Below are 17,379 nucleotides of genomic sequence, written 5' to 3'. Positions count from 1 at the left end.
CCCACAGCCCCTGTATATATATTTTTACAGATTTATTACTCTATTTATTTTACTTGTACATATTTACTAGTCTATTTCGTTAATGATGTGCATCTAGCTTTATTTCTATTTCTTCTGATGACTTGACAACTGTCCGCATGATTAGTTTCGTTGTCTGTCTCCCCCTTCTAGACTGTGAGCCCGTTGTTGGGTAGGGACCATCTCTATATGTTGCCGACTTGGACTTCCCAAGCGCTTAGTACAGTGCTCTGCACGCAGTAAGTGCTCATTAAAGATTGAATGAACAATAATAATAATATTAATAATAATGGTATTTAAGTGCTTACTATGTTTCAGGCACTGTATGTACATATCTGTAATTTATATTAATGTGCGTCTCTTCCTCTAGATTTGTAAGCTCGTTGTGGGCAGGAAATGGGTCTGTTTATTGTTTTATTGGACTACTCTAAGTGCTTAGTACAATGTTCTGCACACAGTAAGCGCTCAATAAATATGACTGAATGATTGCTTGGGAGAACGCAATTGATGCGTAGTATATGTTTCCTGCCCACTGTCTAACAGGGTGGTGATGGGAGGGGCGACAGGAAAGAGTGGTCCCTCCTTGGGCTGATAAAATAGCTATCTCCTGCCTCGATGATGATGATGGTATTTGTTAAGTGCTTACTATGTGCCAGGCACTGTACTAGGCACTGGGGTGGATACAAGCAAATCTAGTTGAACACAGTCCCTGTCCCACGTGGGGCTCACAGTCTCAATCCCCATTTTATAGATGAGGTAACTGAGGCACAGAGAAGCGAAGTGTCTTGCCCAAGGTCACTAGCAGACAAGTGGCGGAGTCGGGATTAGAACCCGTGTCCTTCTGACTCCCACGCCTGTGCTCTATCCACTATTCCATGTTGCTGCTTGTTTCCAGTCAGTCAATTGTATTTATTGAGCGCTTTCTGTTTGCAAAGCACTGTACTAAGCTCTTGGGTGAGTACAGTATAACAATATGAAACATTCCCTGGCCTCAACAAGCTTACAGTCTAAACCATTGAAGAAGGGTTTATAGGGTCTCTCCTCGCTGCCACTTGTCTGCCGTGTGATCTTGGGTAAGTCACTTAACTTGTCAGTGCCTCAATTTCTTATCTGTAAAATGGGGTTATTAAATCCTACTCCCACCTACCTAGACTGTGAGCCCCATATGGATCAGGAACTGGTTCCAACCTGATAGACTTGTATACTACTACTACTAATAATAAACATGGTATTTAAGTGCTTCCTCTGTGCCAGGCAGTGTTCTAAGCGCTGGGGTTGATACAAGATAATTGGGTTGGACACAGTCCCTGTCTTGCATAGGGCTCGCAGTCTGAATGCCCATTTTACAGGTGAGGAAACTGAGGCCCAGAGAAGTGAAGTGACTTGCCCTAAGTCACGAGAAGCAGCGTGGCTCAGTGGAAAGAGCCCGGGCTTTGGAGTCAGAGGTCATGGGTTCAAATCCTGGCTCCGCCAATTGTCAGCTGTGTGACTTTGGGCAGGTCACTTAAGTTCTCTGGGCCTCAGTTCCCTCATCTGGAAAATGGGGATTAAGACTGTGAGCCCCCCGTGGGACAACCTGATCACCTTGTAATTTCCCAGTGCGTAGAACAGTGCTTTGCACATAGTAAGCGCTTAATAAAAATGCCATTATTATTATTACGTCATTCAGCAGACAAGTGGCGGAGCTGGGACTAGAACCCGTGACCGTCTGACTCCCAGCCTCTTCGTGCTCCGTCCACTAGGCCAGTTTAGAACAGTGTTTGGCATAGTAAGTGCTCAACAAGAAACATTAAAAAAAACTACAAGTTATGATCCTTTATAATAATAATAATAATAATAATAATGGCATTTGTTAAGCTCTTACTATGTGCAAAGCACTGTTCTAAGCACTATATTGAAGTTAATGTAATTGATGTAATTGAGGTGAAAAGACTGGTGCATGACTGATAATTCCAGCCACCTTGGGCACACAAAACAACTCCCAGAGGAGAGGATGACTAATATATACACATATACATATTCTAGACTGTGAGCCCATTGTTGCGTAGGGACCGTCTCCATATGTTGCCGACTTGTACCTCCCCAGCGCGTAGTGCAGTGCTCTGCACACAGTAAGCGCTTGATAAATATGATTGAATGAATGAATGAATGAGTGTTCAAAAACAACCAGTGAAGGAAAATCTACCCGCATCAGAATGCTCTTCCAGGGAGGAAGAAGCCTGCCAGTTCCTGGTGGGCAGGGGCATGTCTACCGGCTCTGTTATATTGTGCTCTATCAGCTCTTAGCACAGTGCTCTGCACACAGTAAGTGCTCAACAAATAAGACTGAATGGAATGAGTCCCCCACCCTTCTGGTTTTTCAGCCCCTTGGATTCCATTGATGATCTAGTTAATAGTAATAATAATTATTATTGTGGTATTGAAGCGCCTACTGTGTGCCAGGCACTGTACTAAGCCATGGGCTGGATGTAAGAAAATGGGGTTGGACACAGTCCCTGTCCCACTTGGGGCTCACAGTTTCAGTCCCATTTTACAGATGAGGTAACTGAGGCCCAGGGAAGCGAATTGACCTGTCCAAGGTCACACAACAGACAAGCGGTGGAGCTGGAATTAGAACCATGACCTGGTTCTATCCCCCACGCCAAGCCGCCTCTCTGGTTGGCTCTGCTTGGTCACCCCCGGGATGCCTCTTCCCTGGTTGCTCCTGGTCTGCAGCGCCTGTTCTTGGCAGGTTTGGGAGGGAGCCGAGCAGGGGGCCTGTCTCTTTAAATGTCACTCCTTCCCTCTGCTTGTGCTAAGTGACAGATGGGGAGAAGGGGTGGGGGCGCTTTGTGCTGCCTCCTCACCGAGGGCGATGAGCCTCATCGTTGGCGCAGGCAGGCACCCGGCGTCGTCTGCGCCCGGGCTGCTGGGGTGCCCGTGGCGGGAGACGGGCACAGGAAGGAGCCGAGCTCAGCGTCCTCCACGGGAGCCAGGCAGAGGGCCGGATGGCCGGCAGGCTGGCCCTTCCCGATGAAGGAAGCGGGCCGTGAGGAGGAGCGGGCATTTGACCTGCCCTGTGGGGCTGCCTCTCTCAGTCGGGGTGGTCAGTGGGAGTGGATTTTCCTGCTGGGCCTGAGCCCCGGGCTTCTGGCCTGCTGCCCACCCTGACCACTGGGGCCAGGTGAGCTCCGGGAGTCACGGCCACACCTGCCAGGTGATCCCCTCCCCTCGCAGCGCCCGGTGCGAGGCGGCTTCCCCTCCACCTGGCCCCTGCCAGGCTTGCCCAGAGTGGGCGAGGCGGGCACCGGTTGGATGCCCCCGCTGGGGTGAGCGAAACGGCCTGGGGACCACCGCCCCTTCCCGCCTTCCGTCTCTCGCCCGGAGTCCCGAGGCTGGCTGCGGTCCGAGAGGGCCGCTTTTCCAGGCTTTTGTTCGGCGTGGTTGCTGGAGCTTTTCTGAGGAGGTGGGTGGGGTGGGGGTGCGTTTCCTGAAGAAAGGTCCAGCCTGTGCCAGCGCCCGCCCGCCCCGGGCCTCTCCACCAGAGTCCTTGGCGTCTGTGAAGAGGCACAGCGCAAGGTGTCAGCCCCGAGGGGACGCATCCGCCTTACTCCCAACAGGTAACGAACGACCACCTAATAACAATAATAATAATCGCGGTATTTGTTAAGCGCTTATTATGAGCGCTGGGGGGAAATACGAGTAAATGGGATTGTCCCACATCGGGCTCACGGCCTTAATCCCCATTTTACAGGTGAGGTGACTGAGGCCCAGAGAAGTGAAGTGGCTTGCCCAAGGTCACACAGCAAGCAAGTGGTAGATCCAGTATTAGAACTCGTGACCTTCTGATTCCCAGGCCTGTGCTCTATCCGCTACTAGTTACGCGACCCCCGAGCTTCCTTCCTCTCCCCCTCGTCCCCCTCTTCATCCCCCCATCTTACCTCCTTCCCTTCCCCACAGCACCTGTATATATGTTTGTACATATTTATTGCTCTATTTATTTATTTTACCTGTACATATCTATTCTATTTATTTTATTTTGTTAGTATATTTGGTGTTGTTCCCTGTCTCCCCCTTTTAGACTGTGAGCCCACTGTTGGGTAGGGACTGTCTCTATACGTTGCCAACTTGCACTTCCCAAGCGCTTAGTACAGTGCTCTGCACACAGTAAGCGCTCAATAAATACGATTGATTGATACATCATGCTGCATTAGAGGGTTGCCTTGCCACCTCGACTCTCCCCCATCTAGGTTTGCTTAGTGTTTTGACAGAGTCCCACAGCCTGCTGTTAGGAAGCTACATTGTAAGCTTCCCCCTCCATTCATTCATTGAATTGTATTTATTGAGCGCTTACTGCGTGCAAAGCACTGAGCTAAGCACTTAGGAGTGCACAATACCCCCAACAGACATATCCCCTGCCCACAACGAGCTCGCTGCCTAGAGAGGGACACAGACTTTAATACACACGACTGGAATCTAGACTGGAAGCTCATCAAGGGCAGGGAATGAGACTGCCCCCTCTGTTGTATATTACCCTCCCATGCGCTTAGTGCAGCGCTCTGCACACAGTAAGCGCTCAACCAATATTGATTGGTTGATTTTAAGCTCCCCCACAAGACTGTAAGCTCCTTGAGGGCAGGGATGGTGTCCAACTCTATTGTACTTTCCCAAGTGCTTAGTACAGTGCTCTGCACAAAGTTCTCAGTCAATACCATTGCTTGCTTGCTTGCTTGATTGATTGATGGAAAGAGACCAGGCCCCCCAGCCTGCTTCCTGCCCCCGCCGGCGCTTAGAACAGTGCTTTGCACATAGTAAGCGCTTAATAAATGCCATTTAAAAAAAAAAAACCCATGCCCACCTCCTACCTCTCCCACGCCCGGTGTTTAACTCACCAATGTGTATTGTAATTTGTTTGCCTTGGGGTAGTGACCCCAGATGGAGGCAGGCAATAGAGAGTAGCCTGCCCAGGGGTGAAACTGATATCTCTAGCACCTGCCATCCAGCTCAGCAGCGTGGGGTAGTGGCTAGAGCCTGAGTCAGGAGGTCCTGGGTTCTAATCCCAGCTCTGCCACTTGTCTACTGTGTGACCTTGGGCAAGTCACTTCACTTCTCTGTGCCTCAGTAACCTCATCTGGAAAATGGGGATTGAGACTATGAGCCCCACATGGGACAGGAGCTGTGTCCAACTCAATTTGCTCGTATCCACCCCAGTGCTTAGTACAGTGCCTGGCACGTAGTAAACGGTTAACAAGTACCATCCTTCTTAACGTTTTTCTTGAGTCTGCGGGCCCATGAAAGGGCAGGTCGACTGAATAAGAGTCTGGTTGTTTCCTGCCTGAAATTCTGAAGCCGGTCCAATCAGTTGTATTTATTGAGTGCTTACAGTGGGCAGAGCGCTGTACTAAGCGTTTGGGAGAGTCCCAGCAAGTAGCCCATGCATCTCTGAGGGGACTAAGGAAGAAAGGACCCTGTGGGGTCTCCCCAGCTGCCCAAAGGGAAGGCAAAGGATGAACCTTCCCTCGCCCTAGTCCTAAATTAATGGTGAGCCTGCAGGTTGTCGTGGAGACCAATCCTCTCTATGCTCAAGGACCACTCAGGACTGAAGCTAAGGATGTGAGAACTTTTCCTCAGCCGGCAGGGAGGGGCAGCCGCAAAGAGGCATCGGGGCAGACCATATGGGTAGAGGAGGTCTGTGTTAGAGCAGGAGGGAGGGTGGCTGGAGTATCGCACGGTCATATGAAGGGCTATGGTAGATCAGCGAGCCAGAGGGGCCTCTTTGAAAGGAGATAGTTGGAGCCAGCCTAGGAGATAGAGCACCTGGATTCTAGTCCCCATTCTGCCACTTGTCCGCTGTGTGACCTTGGGCAAGTTTCTTAACTTCTCGGTGCCCGTTACCTCATCTTTAAAACGGGGGTTGAGACTGTGAGCCCCGTGTGAGACAGGGACTGGGTCCAACCTGAATATCTTGTCTCCACCTCAGTGCTTGGAACAGTGCCTGACCCATAGTAAGTGCTTAACAAATACCATTAAAAATAAATCCAGACACTCCCTCCAGCTCCTGCAGATTCCCTCCTGGAAATGGATCCCGCTACCCAGCAGGGGAAGCAGCAAACGCAGGACTCCGCCTCCTCTTTCAGGACAGGAGGGGCAAGTGCCACCCGGATGTTTATGGATGAAGGCCGGAGAAAGAGAGCCCCGTGTTCAGGATTTTCCCTGGATTGAACTCTCAAAGGAATTGTGTTCCAGTTGGTTTTGTTTGCTGCGATAAGTGCTGGGAAGGACACAGGGCAGACACAGTCCTTGTCCTGCATGGGGCTCACAGACTAACGGGGAGGGAGAACACATTTCCCAGATGAGTCAAGGAAGTCCCAGAGAGATTCAGTGGCCTGCCCAGTCACGCAGCAGAAAAGTGGTGGAGTTGGGGTTAGAACCCAGGCCTCCTGATTCCCAGCTCTGTGCTCCCTCCACTTGGCCAGGCTGCTTTGCTTCTAAGCCTGAGAGGTGTGGGGGATTTTGCGAGTTTTCATTCATTCAGTCATATTTATTAAGCTCTTACTGTGTGCAGAGCACCGTATTAAGCGCTTGGGAAAGTATAATAAAGCACTAAACAGTGACATTCCCTGCCCACAGCGAGCTGACAGTCTACAGGGTAAGAGTTGTGAGTTTCTCCCAAGTGTGAATGTGCTGTTCTGAGTAGGAAGGACTCCACTCTTCTCAGCTGAGGAGCTCCAGTTTCTGAGCTGGCTGTGAGGAGGCATATGGCCCTTGAACTTCCCTGAAGGCACTTTTAGGGAGGGACACAACCTTCCTTCTGTGTTGTCTAAACTGAGCTCCAAGCCCGAAGCCTTGCCCCCGGAAAGCAGTCTGCTCAGCCCTCTCCACTGGCCGGTGGAAAGGCCGCAAGAAGCGGCCCCCGGTCAGCTCTGGGCTTGGCGCGAGCTGGCCGGGATGCCTGGGCATGAAGCAGCCTGGTGTAACCAGAGACGATGGAGATCTTGTTTGCCGTGACTAATGCCCCTTTGGGAATCGGGACGTCTGCGGTGTGACCTGCCAGAGAGAGCATGGGGTTTGGAGTCAGGAGTCTCGGATTGTAATCCCAGCTTTGCCACTAGCCTGCTGGACAACTATGGGCAAGTCACTTAACTTCACTGGGCCTTCGTTTCTTCTCCATTGAGTACTCCACTCTGCCGCCCAGTTCACTTTTCTAAAGCATTTTTGACTAGACTGTAAACTCGTTTTGGGCAGGGAATGTGTTGTATTGTACTCTCCCAAGCACTTAGTATGGTAAGTGCTCAATAAATACAATTAACTGACGATTGGCTTTAAGGCGCTCTGTCAGCTCTCTCCCTTTTTAGACTGTGAGCCCACTATTGGGTAGGGACTGTCTCTATATGTTGCCAAATTGTACTTCCCAAGCACTTAGTGCAGTGCTCTGCACACAGTAAGAGCTCAATAAATACGATTGATGAGGATGATGATATTCACTCTCTTCTCCCACTACACCTCAGCTCACACTCTTCATTCCTCTCAAACCAAGCTTCTCACTGCAGCTTGGTCTCTTTTCTGCCCCTTCAGAACTCTCGTTCGTGCCTTCCTTCCTGCCTGGAACTCGCCTCTTCACCCCTTCACCGTCCCACCCAACAGTCCACCCATCTCGCCATCTTCAAAGCCCTTGTGAAATTTCATATCCAGGAGGCCCTCTATCTTGGTTTCTTATCTCCCTATTTTATATTCCCCAACTGCCAGTTTAGAACTGAATGAATGAATGACTATGTGCCAAGAGCCCCCTTTTTTCACTCCCCCTCCCCATCCCCCCACCCTACCTCCTTCCCCTCCCCACATCACCTGTATATATGTTTGTACAGATTTATTACTCTATTTTACTTGTACACATTTACTATTCTATTTATTTTATTTTGTTAATACATTTTGTTTTGTTGTTTGTCTCCCCCTTCTAGACTGTGAGCCCGCTGTTGGATAGGGACTGTCTCTAGATGTTGCCAACTTGTACTTCCCAAGCGCTTAGTACAGTGCTCTGCACACAGTAAGTGCTCAATAAATATGATTGAATGAATGAATGAATGAATGAATGAACTTCTGGGTCAACTAAATGCTTCACCACCTCTCACTTTATGTATATCGATTACTTCCTTCTATCTACTGTATTTTAGTGTTTACAGTCTCCCCTGCGTAGATTGTAGTCTTCTTGAGGGCAGGAATCCCCTCTTTTCTAATACCCTCCCAAGCGCTTAGTGCAGTGCCGTGCATCCACTAGGCAAGAAAGGATGACTGCTTGTATTAACATGGTAGTAATTTGGCTGAAGAGGAATATATGGAGATTTAAGGGCGCACTAAAGCAAGCTTCTATGGACCTCAGACTCATGTAAAGGTACTTTGTGGCCCAAGGGCTAGAGGGGAAACTTATGAGCTCCTATTCCTAGGAGATTGTCAGCTCCCTGAGGGCAAAAGCGATTAGCTTTGCCTTGCCTTTATTACACTCCACAGAGTCTGCAGGCTGCTCCCCTTATTCTTATCCACCTAGACAGTTCGCATGCAAATAAACGGGGTTCTCAGTCTCCAGCCGAATGCCAGCGCCCCAAAAATGCCACATGACCCGGATTTCCCTAGGAGTTTAAGTGAGGATACATTCTGGCTAGGCCTCAGTGGCTGGATTGGAGACGTCCCCCCGCCTCCGACAACGCACATTGGTCTGAAAACAGGGCGCTGCGGCATTAGGGTGTCCAAGGACCTTAGAGCGAGTTTTCCCACCTCATTGCAGAAGCTCTGCCCATGCAAGCACTGGGTAACCCCAAGTCGGCCCCCAACCCCTCGGAAACTGCCTAACCCAGGGAGTCCAACCGAAGGACACAGTCCTTCTAGACTGTGAGCCCACTGTTGGGTAGGGACTGTTTCTATATGTTGCCAACTTGGACTTCCCAAGCGCTTAGTACAGTGCTCTGCATACAGTAAGCGCTCAATAAATACAATTGATTGATTGATTGTGGGCAGGGAGTGTGTTTCCCAAGTGCCTAGTAGAATGCTTGCACTCAATAAATATTGATGTTTATTGGCGCTGATTGGTTGATAGTGGTAGTGGTAATCAGTGGTATTTATTGAGCACTTACTCTGTGCAGAGCAGTGTATTAGGCATTTGGGAGAGTACAACAGAATTATCAGGTGATATTTACTGAGCGCCCACCGTGTACTACCAAGTAGGTGGTAAGAAAGGAGCATAGTCCAGTGGAAGAGCACAGGCCTGGGGAGCCAGAGAACCTGGGTTTTAATCCTGGCTCTGCCACTTGTCTGCTGTGTGACTTTGTGCAAATGACTTAACTTCTCTATGCTGCATTTCCTTCATTTACAAAATAGGGATATAATAATGATGATGGCATTTATTAAGCGCTTACTATGTGCAAAGCACTGTACTAAGTGCTGATCAGGTTGTCCCACGGGGGGCTCGCAGTCTTAATCCCCACTTTACAGATGAGGTAACTGAGGCACAGAGAAGTGAAGTGACTTGCCCAAAGTCACACAGCTGACAGTTGGCGGAGCCGTTCTCCCGCCTACTTAGACTGTGAGCTCCGGGTGGGACCTGATTATTTGGACCTACCCAACCACTCAGTACAGTGCTTAGCGCATAGTGAGCACTTAACAAATGCTACAGTTTTTATTGTTACTAAGGGCTTGGGGAAAATACAACAGAGGCACCAGCCCCAGCTTCTATCCTTCAAAGAGCTCGTACTCCGAGAGAGACAGATATGTTCACGTTAATTATTATAGTATTTATGAAGCACCTACTATGTGTTTAAATTTTGAGGCACAAACAGCTTGAGCCCAGTTCCTGTCCCACAGAAGACTCACAAGCTGTCATTTCACAGATGAGCAGACTGGGGCACAGAGAAGTTAAGTAGAGAAGCATCACGGCCTAGAGGATGATAGCGCTCATCTAGGACCTGGGTTCTAATTCTGCCTCTGCTCCTTGTCTGCTCTGCCTGTTACCTCAGCTGAAAAATGGGGATTAAGATTGTGAGTCCCATGGGAGACAGGGGCTGTGGTCCAACCTGATTAGTTTGTGTGTCCTAATGGAAAGACTACGGGCCTGGGAGTTAGAGGACATGGGTTCTAATCCCGGCTCTGCCATGTGTCTGCTGTGTAACCTTGGGCAAAGTCACTCAACTTCTCTGTGCCTGTTACCTCGCTTCTAAAATGGGGATCAAGACTGCGAGCCCCATGGGGGACAGGGATTATACCTAACCTAATTACCTTACATCTACCCCAGTGCTTAGAACAGTGCTTGACGAGTAGTAGAGAAGCAGCGTGGCTCAGTGGAAAGAGCCCGGGCTTTGGAGCCAGAGGTCATGGGTTCGAATCCCAGCTCCGCCACGTGTCTGCTGTGTGACCTTGGGCAAGTCACTTCACTTCTCTGAGCCTCAGTTCCCTCATCTGTAAAATGGGGATTAAGACTGTGAGCCCCACGTGGGACACCCTGATCACCTTGTATCCTCCCCCCAGCGCTTAACAAATGCCATTATTATTATTATTATTATTAGTAAGTGTTTAACAAATACCACAATTATTATTATTAGCTTGTATCCACCCCAGCGCTCGGAACAGTGCCTGGCATGTAGTAAGCGCTTAACAAATACCATAAAAAAAGTAACGTGCCAAAGGTCACATCACAGGCAGCTGGCAGGGGTAGGGCTCGGATCTGAATTCCCAGAGCCCCTTGCTCTTCCCATTAAGCCATGCTGCCTCTCCAGATGGGAGAATGGGGTTTTGTCCTGGAAAGATTTTATTGTTTAGAAAGAAATCCAAATTTTAGTCATAGAGGGAGTTTGAGAGTTAGAACCAGGGGGGAGGGTCTGCTTCCTCAGTAGGAGCTCACCTCCTCTAGGAGGCCTTCCCAGACTGAGCCCCCCTTTTCCTCTCCTCCTCCCCATCCCCCCTGCCCTACCTCCTTCCCCTCCCCACAGCACTTGTATGTATTTATACAGATTTATTACTCTATTTCACTTGTACATATTCACTATCCTATTTATTTTGTTAATGATGTGCCTATAGCTATAATTGTACTTGTTCTGACGATTTTGACACCTGTCTCCATGTTTTGTCCTCTGTCTCCCCCTTCTAGACTGTGAGCCCGTTGCTGGGTAGGGACCGTCTCTATATGTTGCCAACTTGTACTTCCCAAGCGCTTAGTACAGTGCTCCGCACACAGTAAGTGCTCAATAAATTGAATGAATGAATGAAGGGGGAGAGAGTTGGAGGAGGAGCCAGCCCTAGAAAGGAAAGCCGTGTGTCAGACCTGCTGGACAGACCCTGAAAAAGTGTCCGAATGTCCTTAACCGTTGATATTAGTAGGTCAGAATCTTCCTGTGCTCCCGAGGGCAGGGGGGAAGAGGGATTGGTTCGGTTTCAGAAAAAGAAACCGGACAAGGAGCCCAACTCAGGGACCTTTGGGCAGTTATGAGCTGAATTAGCTTGGGTTGCACCCGGGCTGAAATGTCCAGGCTGGAGCAGCCGCAGTGAGGGCGGGCGCTTGTTTTTCCTGCTGTGTTGCCTGAGTCATTTGCCTGGAAATGGACAATGACCTAGAAAGAAAGACCTTTGCCTTGGGCAGAAATGGCCCTTGACTCTTCACTAGCTCTCTCCATCCAACACCCACAACTCCCCCGCTCACTCTCTTCACTCTTCTCAGGATCAACTCCTAACTACATAAGTACTCAACTGCTAAGTAGAGGCATTGGTCGTGGGTCTCTGCTCCAGGAGTTGGAAGGGCCAGCAGCCGCGGCGTCCAGGTCTCCCCGCCTGATGGCTCTGGGGGCCTTCAGCCTGGTCGGGAGCCTGATTTGGATGGATGGACCGATCAGTGAATCAATGGTATTTATTGAGCGCTTACTATGTGCAGAACACTGCACTAAGCGCTTGGGAGAGTGCAATACAACAGAATCAGCAGACACACTCCCTGCCCCTAATGAGCCTATAGTCTAGAGGGGGAGACAGACATTAATAGGAATAAATGCCATTTATAACATAAAGATATAATAATGATGGCATTTATTAAGTGCTTACTATGTGCAAAGCACTGTTCTAAGCGCTGGGGAGGTTACAGGGTGATCAGGTTGTCCCACGTGGGGCGCACAGTCTTAATCCCCATTTTACAGATGAGGTAACTGAGGCCCAGAGAAGTTGTGACTTGCCCAAAGTCACACAGCTGACAATTGGTGGAGTCGGAATTTGAACCCATGACCTCTGACTCCAAAGCCCATGCTCTTTCCACTGAGCCATGCTGCTGCTTATATGTACATAAGTGTTCTCTGTCTATATGTTCTCCGTCTCCCTCTTCTAGACTGCGAGTCCACTGTTGGGTAGGGACCGTCTCTATATGTTGCCAACTTGTACTTCCCAAGCGCTTAGTACAGTGCTCTGCACACAGCAATCGCTCAATAAATACGATTGATTGATTGATTGATAAGTGCTGTGGGGTTGGAGTTGTGGTGCATATCAGTGTCCAAAGTTCACAGATCTAGGTGCATAGAAGATGCAGAAGGGAGAGGGAGCTGAGGAAAAAAGAGCTTGGGAAAAGAGTGATTTATCAGGGAAGGCCTCTCGGAGGAGATGTGACCTTTTAATGCTTTGAAGGTGGAGAGAGTGGCGGTCTGCATATATGTGGGACAGGGACTGTGTCCAACGTGATTAACTTATATCAACCCCAGCGCTTAACATAGTAAGCGCTTAACAAATGCCATAATATTATTATTATATGGAGGGGACACCAGTTCCAGTTAGAGGGAGGATGTGGGAAAGGGGACGGATGGTTCCAGAGCTGTCAGCTGGCTCCTGGGCTCTGTCTCCTGAGCGAGTTTGCGTGTATGCCGGAGCCGTGACCCAGGGGCCTCCCTTCATCATCATCATCATCATCAATCGTATTTATTGAGCGCTTACTGTGTGCAGAGCACTGTACTAAGCGCTTGGGAAGCACAAATTGGCAACATATAGAGACAGTCCCTACCCAACAGTGGGCTCACAGTCTAAAAGGGGGAGACATAGAACAAAACCAAACATACTAACAAAATAAAATAAGTAGAATAGATATGTACAAGTAAAATAAATAAATAAATAGAGTACCAAATATGTACAAGCATATATACATATATACAGGTGCTGTGGGGAAGGGAAGGAGGTAAGATGGGGGGATGGAGAGGGGGACGAGGGGGAGAGGAAGGAAGGGGCTCAGTCTGGGAAGGTCTCCTGGAGGAGGTGAGCTCTCAGTAGGGCCTTGGTGTAACTAATGCCCTGACTGACTGTGAGCCCACTGTTGGGTAGGGACCGTCTCTATATGTTGCCAACTTGTACTTCCCAAGAGCTTAGTACAGTGCTCTGCACACAGTAAGTGCTCAATAAATACGATTGATTGATTGATTGATTGATTGACTGCGTTCTCCTCTCCCCAGGTGTCCGGGACAGCCAACCGCCGTGCGCCTGACCGGTCCCTCTCTCCCTTGGGTCTGGAGCCACTGACCACCCTGGGGTGGTGCCATGGAAGCAGACCCCTATGCCAGCATGCAGGTGGGAGTGCGGGTGGTCCGTGGCCTGGACTGGAAGTGGGGCCACCAGGACGGCGGGGAAGGCAACGTGGGCACGGTGGTGGAGATCGGCCGCCAGGGCAGCCCCACGACGCCTGACCGAACCGTGGTCGTCCAGTGGGATCAGGGGACCCGGACCAATTACCGGACCGGCTTCCAGGGGGCCTTCGACCTGCTCCTGTACGACAATGCCCAGATAGGTAAACTGAGGCTGGGGCGGTTGGACCGGGGCCGGGGGAAGACCTGCTGGAGGCCTAGCCTGGCTCTCCGACGGGGACGGTGTCAGTGCGGAGCGCTGATTCCGATGGGTCTGAGGGCTGGGAGGGGGTGTGGGAAGGCCATGAAGTAGGATCCCGGGAGTCCTGCCCCTCCGGGTTGGGTTGCCGCACTCTTGAGAACCGCCAACCGGGAATGTCGGAGCTCTTCTCGGGTCGGGTCGTGGGACCCCTCGCTGCGAGAGTTCAGAACTCATTTCCGACGGATCCTCTCCGCCCCTTCTGTCGATTCCGCCCGGCTACTTGGTCTGCCAGCTGCCCACCGTGGTGAGGGTCCCACATGGCCGTTCGTGTTCCCGGGGGCCCGCCCTCCGGAGATGGCGGGGATGAGGCGGCACAGCGGGGACGGGAGGGCCCCCCCTCAACAAAGTCTTTCCCCAGCCCCCAAGGCTGGGAGCTGGGAGGGGGGTCCGCCCCATCCAATCTCCCAGCCTCGGTGTCCCCACAGGCATCCGCCATCCCAACATCATCTGCGACTGCTGCAAGAAGCACGGGCTGCGAGGCATGCGTTGGAAGTGCGCCGTGTGCTTCGACTACGACCTCTGCACGCAGTGCTACATGAACAACAAGCACGACCTCTCCCACGCCTTCGAACGCTATGAGACCGCACTCTCACGTCCGTGAGTACCGTACGGCAGTCAATCGACCAGTCATTAGTACCCATTGAGCCCCTATCAGCTCTTTCAATCGTCTTTCATTAAATCATACTTATTGAGCACTCACTGTGTGCGAAGCACTGTACCAAGTGCTTACGAGCACCATACTGAGCTTTCCCCACTTTCCCCACTTACCTTCTTCCTTCTTTCTTACTTCTTTCTTCTTACCTACTTCCTTTTTCCTCCCTAGAACCTCCTCCCTCATCTCATCCCCCAGATCACAGCCCTCCCCATCTCCAAAACTCTTCCGAAGTCACGTCTCCTCCAGGAAGTCTTCTTTGATTAGTCTCCCACATCCCCCACCTCCGCAGCAGCCACCTCAGAACTTCCTGAGTTGTCACCTCTGCGCTTGAATGCTCACATCCCCTTGGAGCATTTCTGTCCATATTTCAATATGATTTTTTTTTTTGTAATGATATTAAGCCCTTGTGAAGCACTGGGATAGATACAAGATAATTGGATCAGAAACAGTCCTCGTTCCACATGAGGCTTACAGTCCAAGAATAAGTGGGAGCAGGTAATGAATCCCTCTTTCACAGTTGAGGAAACTGAGGCACAGATAAGTAACTCACCCGAAGTCACATACCAGGCAAGTGGCAGAGCTGGGATTAGAACTCCGGTCCTCTGGCTCCCAGATCTGTATTTTATTACTTCTACTTGTCTGCTGTGTGACCTTGGGCTAGTCACTTAACTCCTCTGTGCTGTTTCCTCATCTTAAGAATGAGGATGATATGCATCTCCGTCTACTTAGACTGTGAGCACCATGAGGCACTAGGGCCGAAAAACTTGAATTTACCCCAGCACTTAATACAGTGCTCGGCGCATTGTAAATGCTTAACAAATACCTTAATTTTAATTACTATTATCATTATTATTATTCCTCCTTTGTGTCTTCCCTATCTTCCCCTCCTAGGTTATAAACTCCATGAGAGCAGGAATCATATCTACTAATCTTATTAATAATAATAATGATGGTATTTAAGCACTTACTATGTTCCGAGCACTGTTCTAAGTGCTGGGATAGATACAAGGTAATCAGGTTGCCCCACGTGGGGCTCAGTCTTCATCCCCATTTTACAGATGAGGTAACTGAGGGCCAGAGAAGTGAAGTGACTTGCCCAGAGCTACACAGCTAAGTGGTGAAGCCGGGATTAGTATTGTACTCTCACAAACACCATATACAGTATACTGCATGCAGACATTTAATCAGTACGATCGTTCGATTCATTAATTGATACATGCTTGGAAGAGTACAGTAGAAGAAGGCGTGAGCTCTGTCCATAAGGCGCTTACCGTCTGGAGTGTGTAAAATGATATGTCTAAAAATGCAATGAGAAATAGCCATGCAAAAGTGCTGCTGAGATGATAGATGCTGCTGCTGAGATGATCCCCTCTTGGGGAGGAGAAAAGGCACAGTAAGAAGGTGAATTTGGGAGAAATGAAGGGTGTGAGCTGAGATATAGTGGGAGAAGAGATTGGTTAGGTAAAAAGGGAGAGAGGTGAAAGCCAGTGGTCAGTAGATATCGTTCGAGGGGTTTGAGGACGGTATTTAGAAAATTGATTAGGGCAGTAGAGTGAAGGAGAGGTGGAAGAGGAGGGCAACTCAACCAGATCATAGCCAACTACCTTTGAGAAAGGACCGATATCTGAAGAGCTGGGAAGTGGGGGATGGAGATGGGATTAGAAGGTCCTGCCCCAGTGGAGTGGGTCACTGGGAAAAGCCACAGACCAGGCAGGGGGGTGATGATGCGATCAGGGGGCTGGGGGCTTCCCTTCTTCCCTGTATATATCGGTAATTGTTTCATTTATTTTAATGTCTGTCTCCCCCTCTAGACTGTAAACTCGCTGTGGTCAGGGACTGCAACCACCAACTCTGTTATACTGGACCTTCTCCCCTAGGTCCTTGTGGGCAGGGAACGTGTGTGCCAGCTCTGTTGCTTTGAACTCTCCCAAGTACATACTACAGTGCTCTGCATGTGGTCAGTGCTCATTAAATGCCATTGATTGGTTCTTGATTTCCTGGAGTGTCCCTTCAACTTAGAAGGGGGCACCTTGGCCTATATGAATGTAACCTGTAATGGGGTTAGGGTGAGGGTTAGGCAAGCTGTTGCCAGGATTGACCTCAGAATCACCTCAGACCTCTCCCTCCCTCCCCACCCCTCACCTTCTATGCATCTATTATTACTTTGTCTTCGACCTTTCATCTTTGAGCTCCTGGTCTCCTCTGCAGCCTTGAGTCTAGGAGCCTTTCATGGGTCCTGGCACATGGCAACTTGCCCCTCCCTAGGTACCCCTTGCCAGCTAGGCCTGTGACAGCTCGCCCGTCTCCGGAGCGGGCCCAGCTGCCCCGCGGGAACTGAAAGAAGGTTTTGTTTTCTGTCATTTGAGTGCTGACCCACGAAACTCAGGCTTCTGTTGCCAGAGCAGGAAGCCCTCCCTGGGGTTGGGGAGGGGAGGAGCGGTCTGGGTCTCTTGCTTGGACCTTTGTGAGACTGAGCCCAGTGGGATTAATAGGTTTGCATCCAGGGTGCTAGGGTGGTTCTGGACTTTGCGGGGGCATCAACCTCCCCTCAGCCAACCCAGGTGGGTTTTCCTTGGACCGGGCGAGATCAAGCCTCCTCTGGGCCTGGGGGAATCAGTCAGCCCCTTTTCCAGCTGGGAAAGCCACAGCTCCAGGTTGATGCTGGGCTAGAAGAACGGGGATCGCCTGGCCTCCCCATCAATCAATCAGTCAGTGGAAAGAACTGAGTGCAACACAGTCAATCGGTCACATTTATTGAGCACTGTATTAAGCACTTGGGAGAGTCTAGTATAGCAATATAGCAGACACATTTCTGGCCCACAGCGAATTTTCAGTCTAAAAGC

The 17,379-nt window shown here is 50.1% G+C and overlaps 1 protein-coding gene across 3 annotated transcripts in view; it reads left to right on the top strand.

Annotated features, from left to right (window-relative positions):
- MIB2 (MIB E3 ubiquitin protein ligase 2) overlaps positions 1-17,379 on the top strand; it is a 56,604-nt gene that overhangs the window by 7,607 nt on the left and 31,618 nt on the right. Inside the window, exons 1-3 of one of the 3 annotated variants that reach the window (XM_038747388.1) lie at positions 2,906-3,617; positions 13,452-13,783; positions 14,307-14,478. In XM_038747388.1, coding sequence (XP_038603316.1) covers positions 13,537-13,783; positions 14,307-14,478 — 419 coding nt within the window. In that variant the 5' untranslated portion in view covers positions 2,906-3,617; positions 13,452-13,536. Of the gene's footprint in view, positions 1-2,905; positions 3,618-4,148; positions 4,165-13,451; positions 13,784-14,306; positions 14,479-17,379 lie in introns of those variants that run through there. The other 2 variants (XM_038747390.1, XM_038747389.1) reach the window with 2 other exon arrangements.

The sequence above is a fragment of the Tachyglossus aculeatus genome, chromosome 5, assembly GCF_015852505.1.
Source record: "Tachyglossus aculeatus isolate mTacAcu1 chromosome 5, mTacAcu1.pri, whole genome shotgun sequence".
NCBI classification, from domain to species: domain Eukaryota; kingdom Metazoa; phylum Chordata; class Mammalia; order Monotremata; family Tachyglossidae; genus Tachyglossus; species Tachyglossus aculeatus.
Note: the sequence above shows the minus strand (reverse complement) of the source record. Positions and strands in the feature narration are given on the sequence as shown.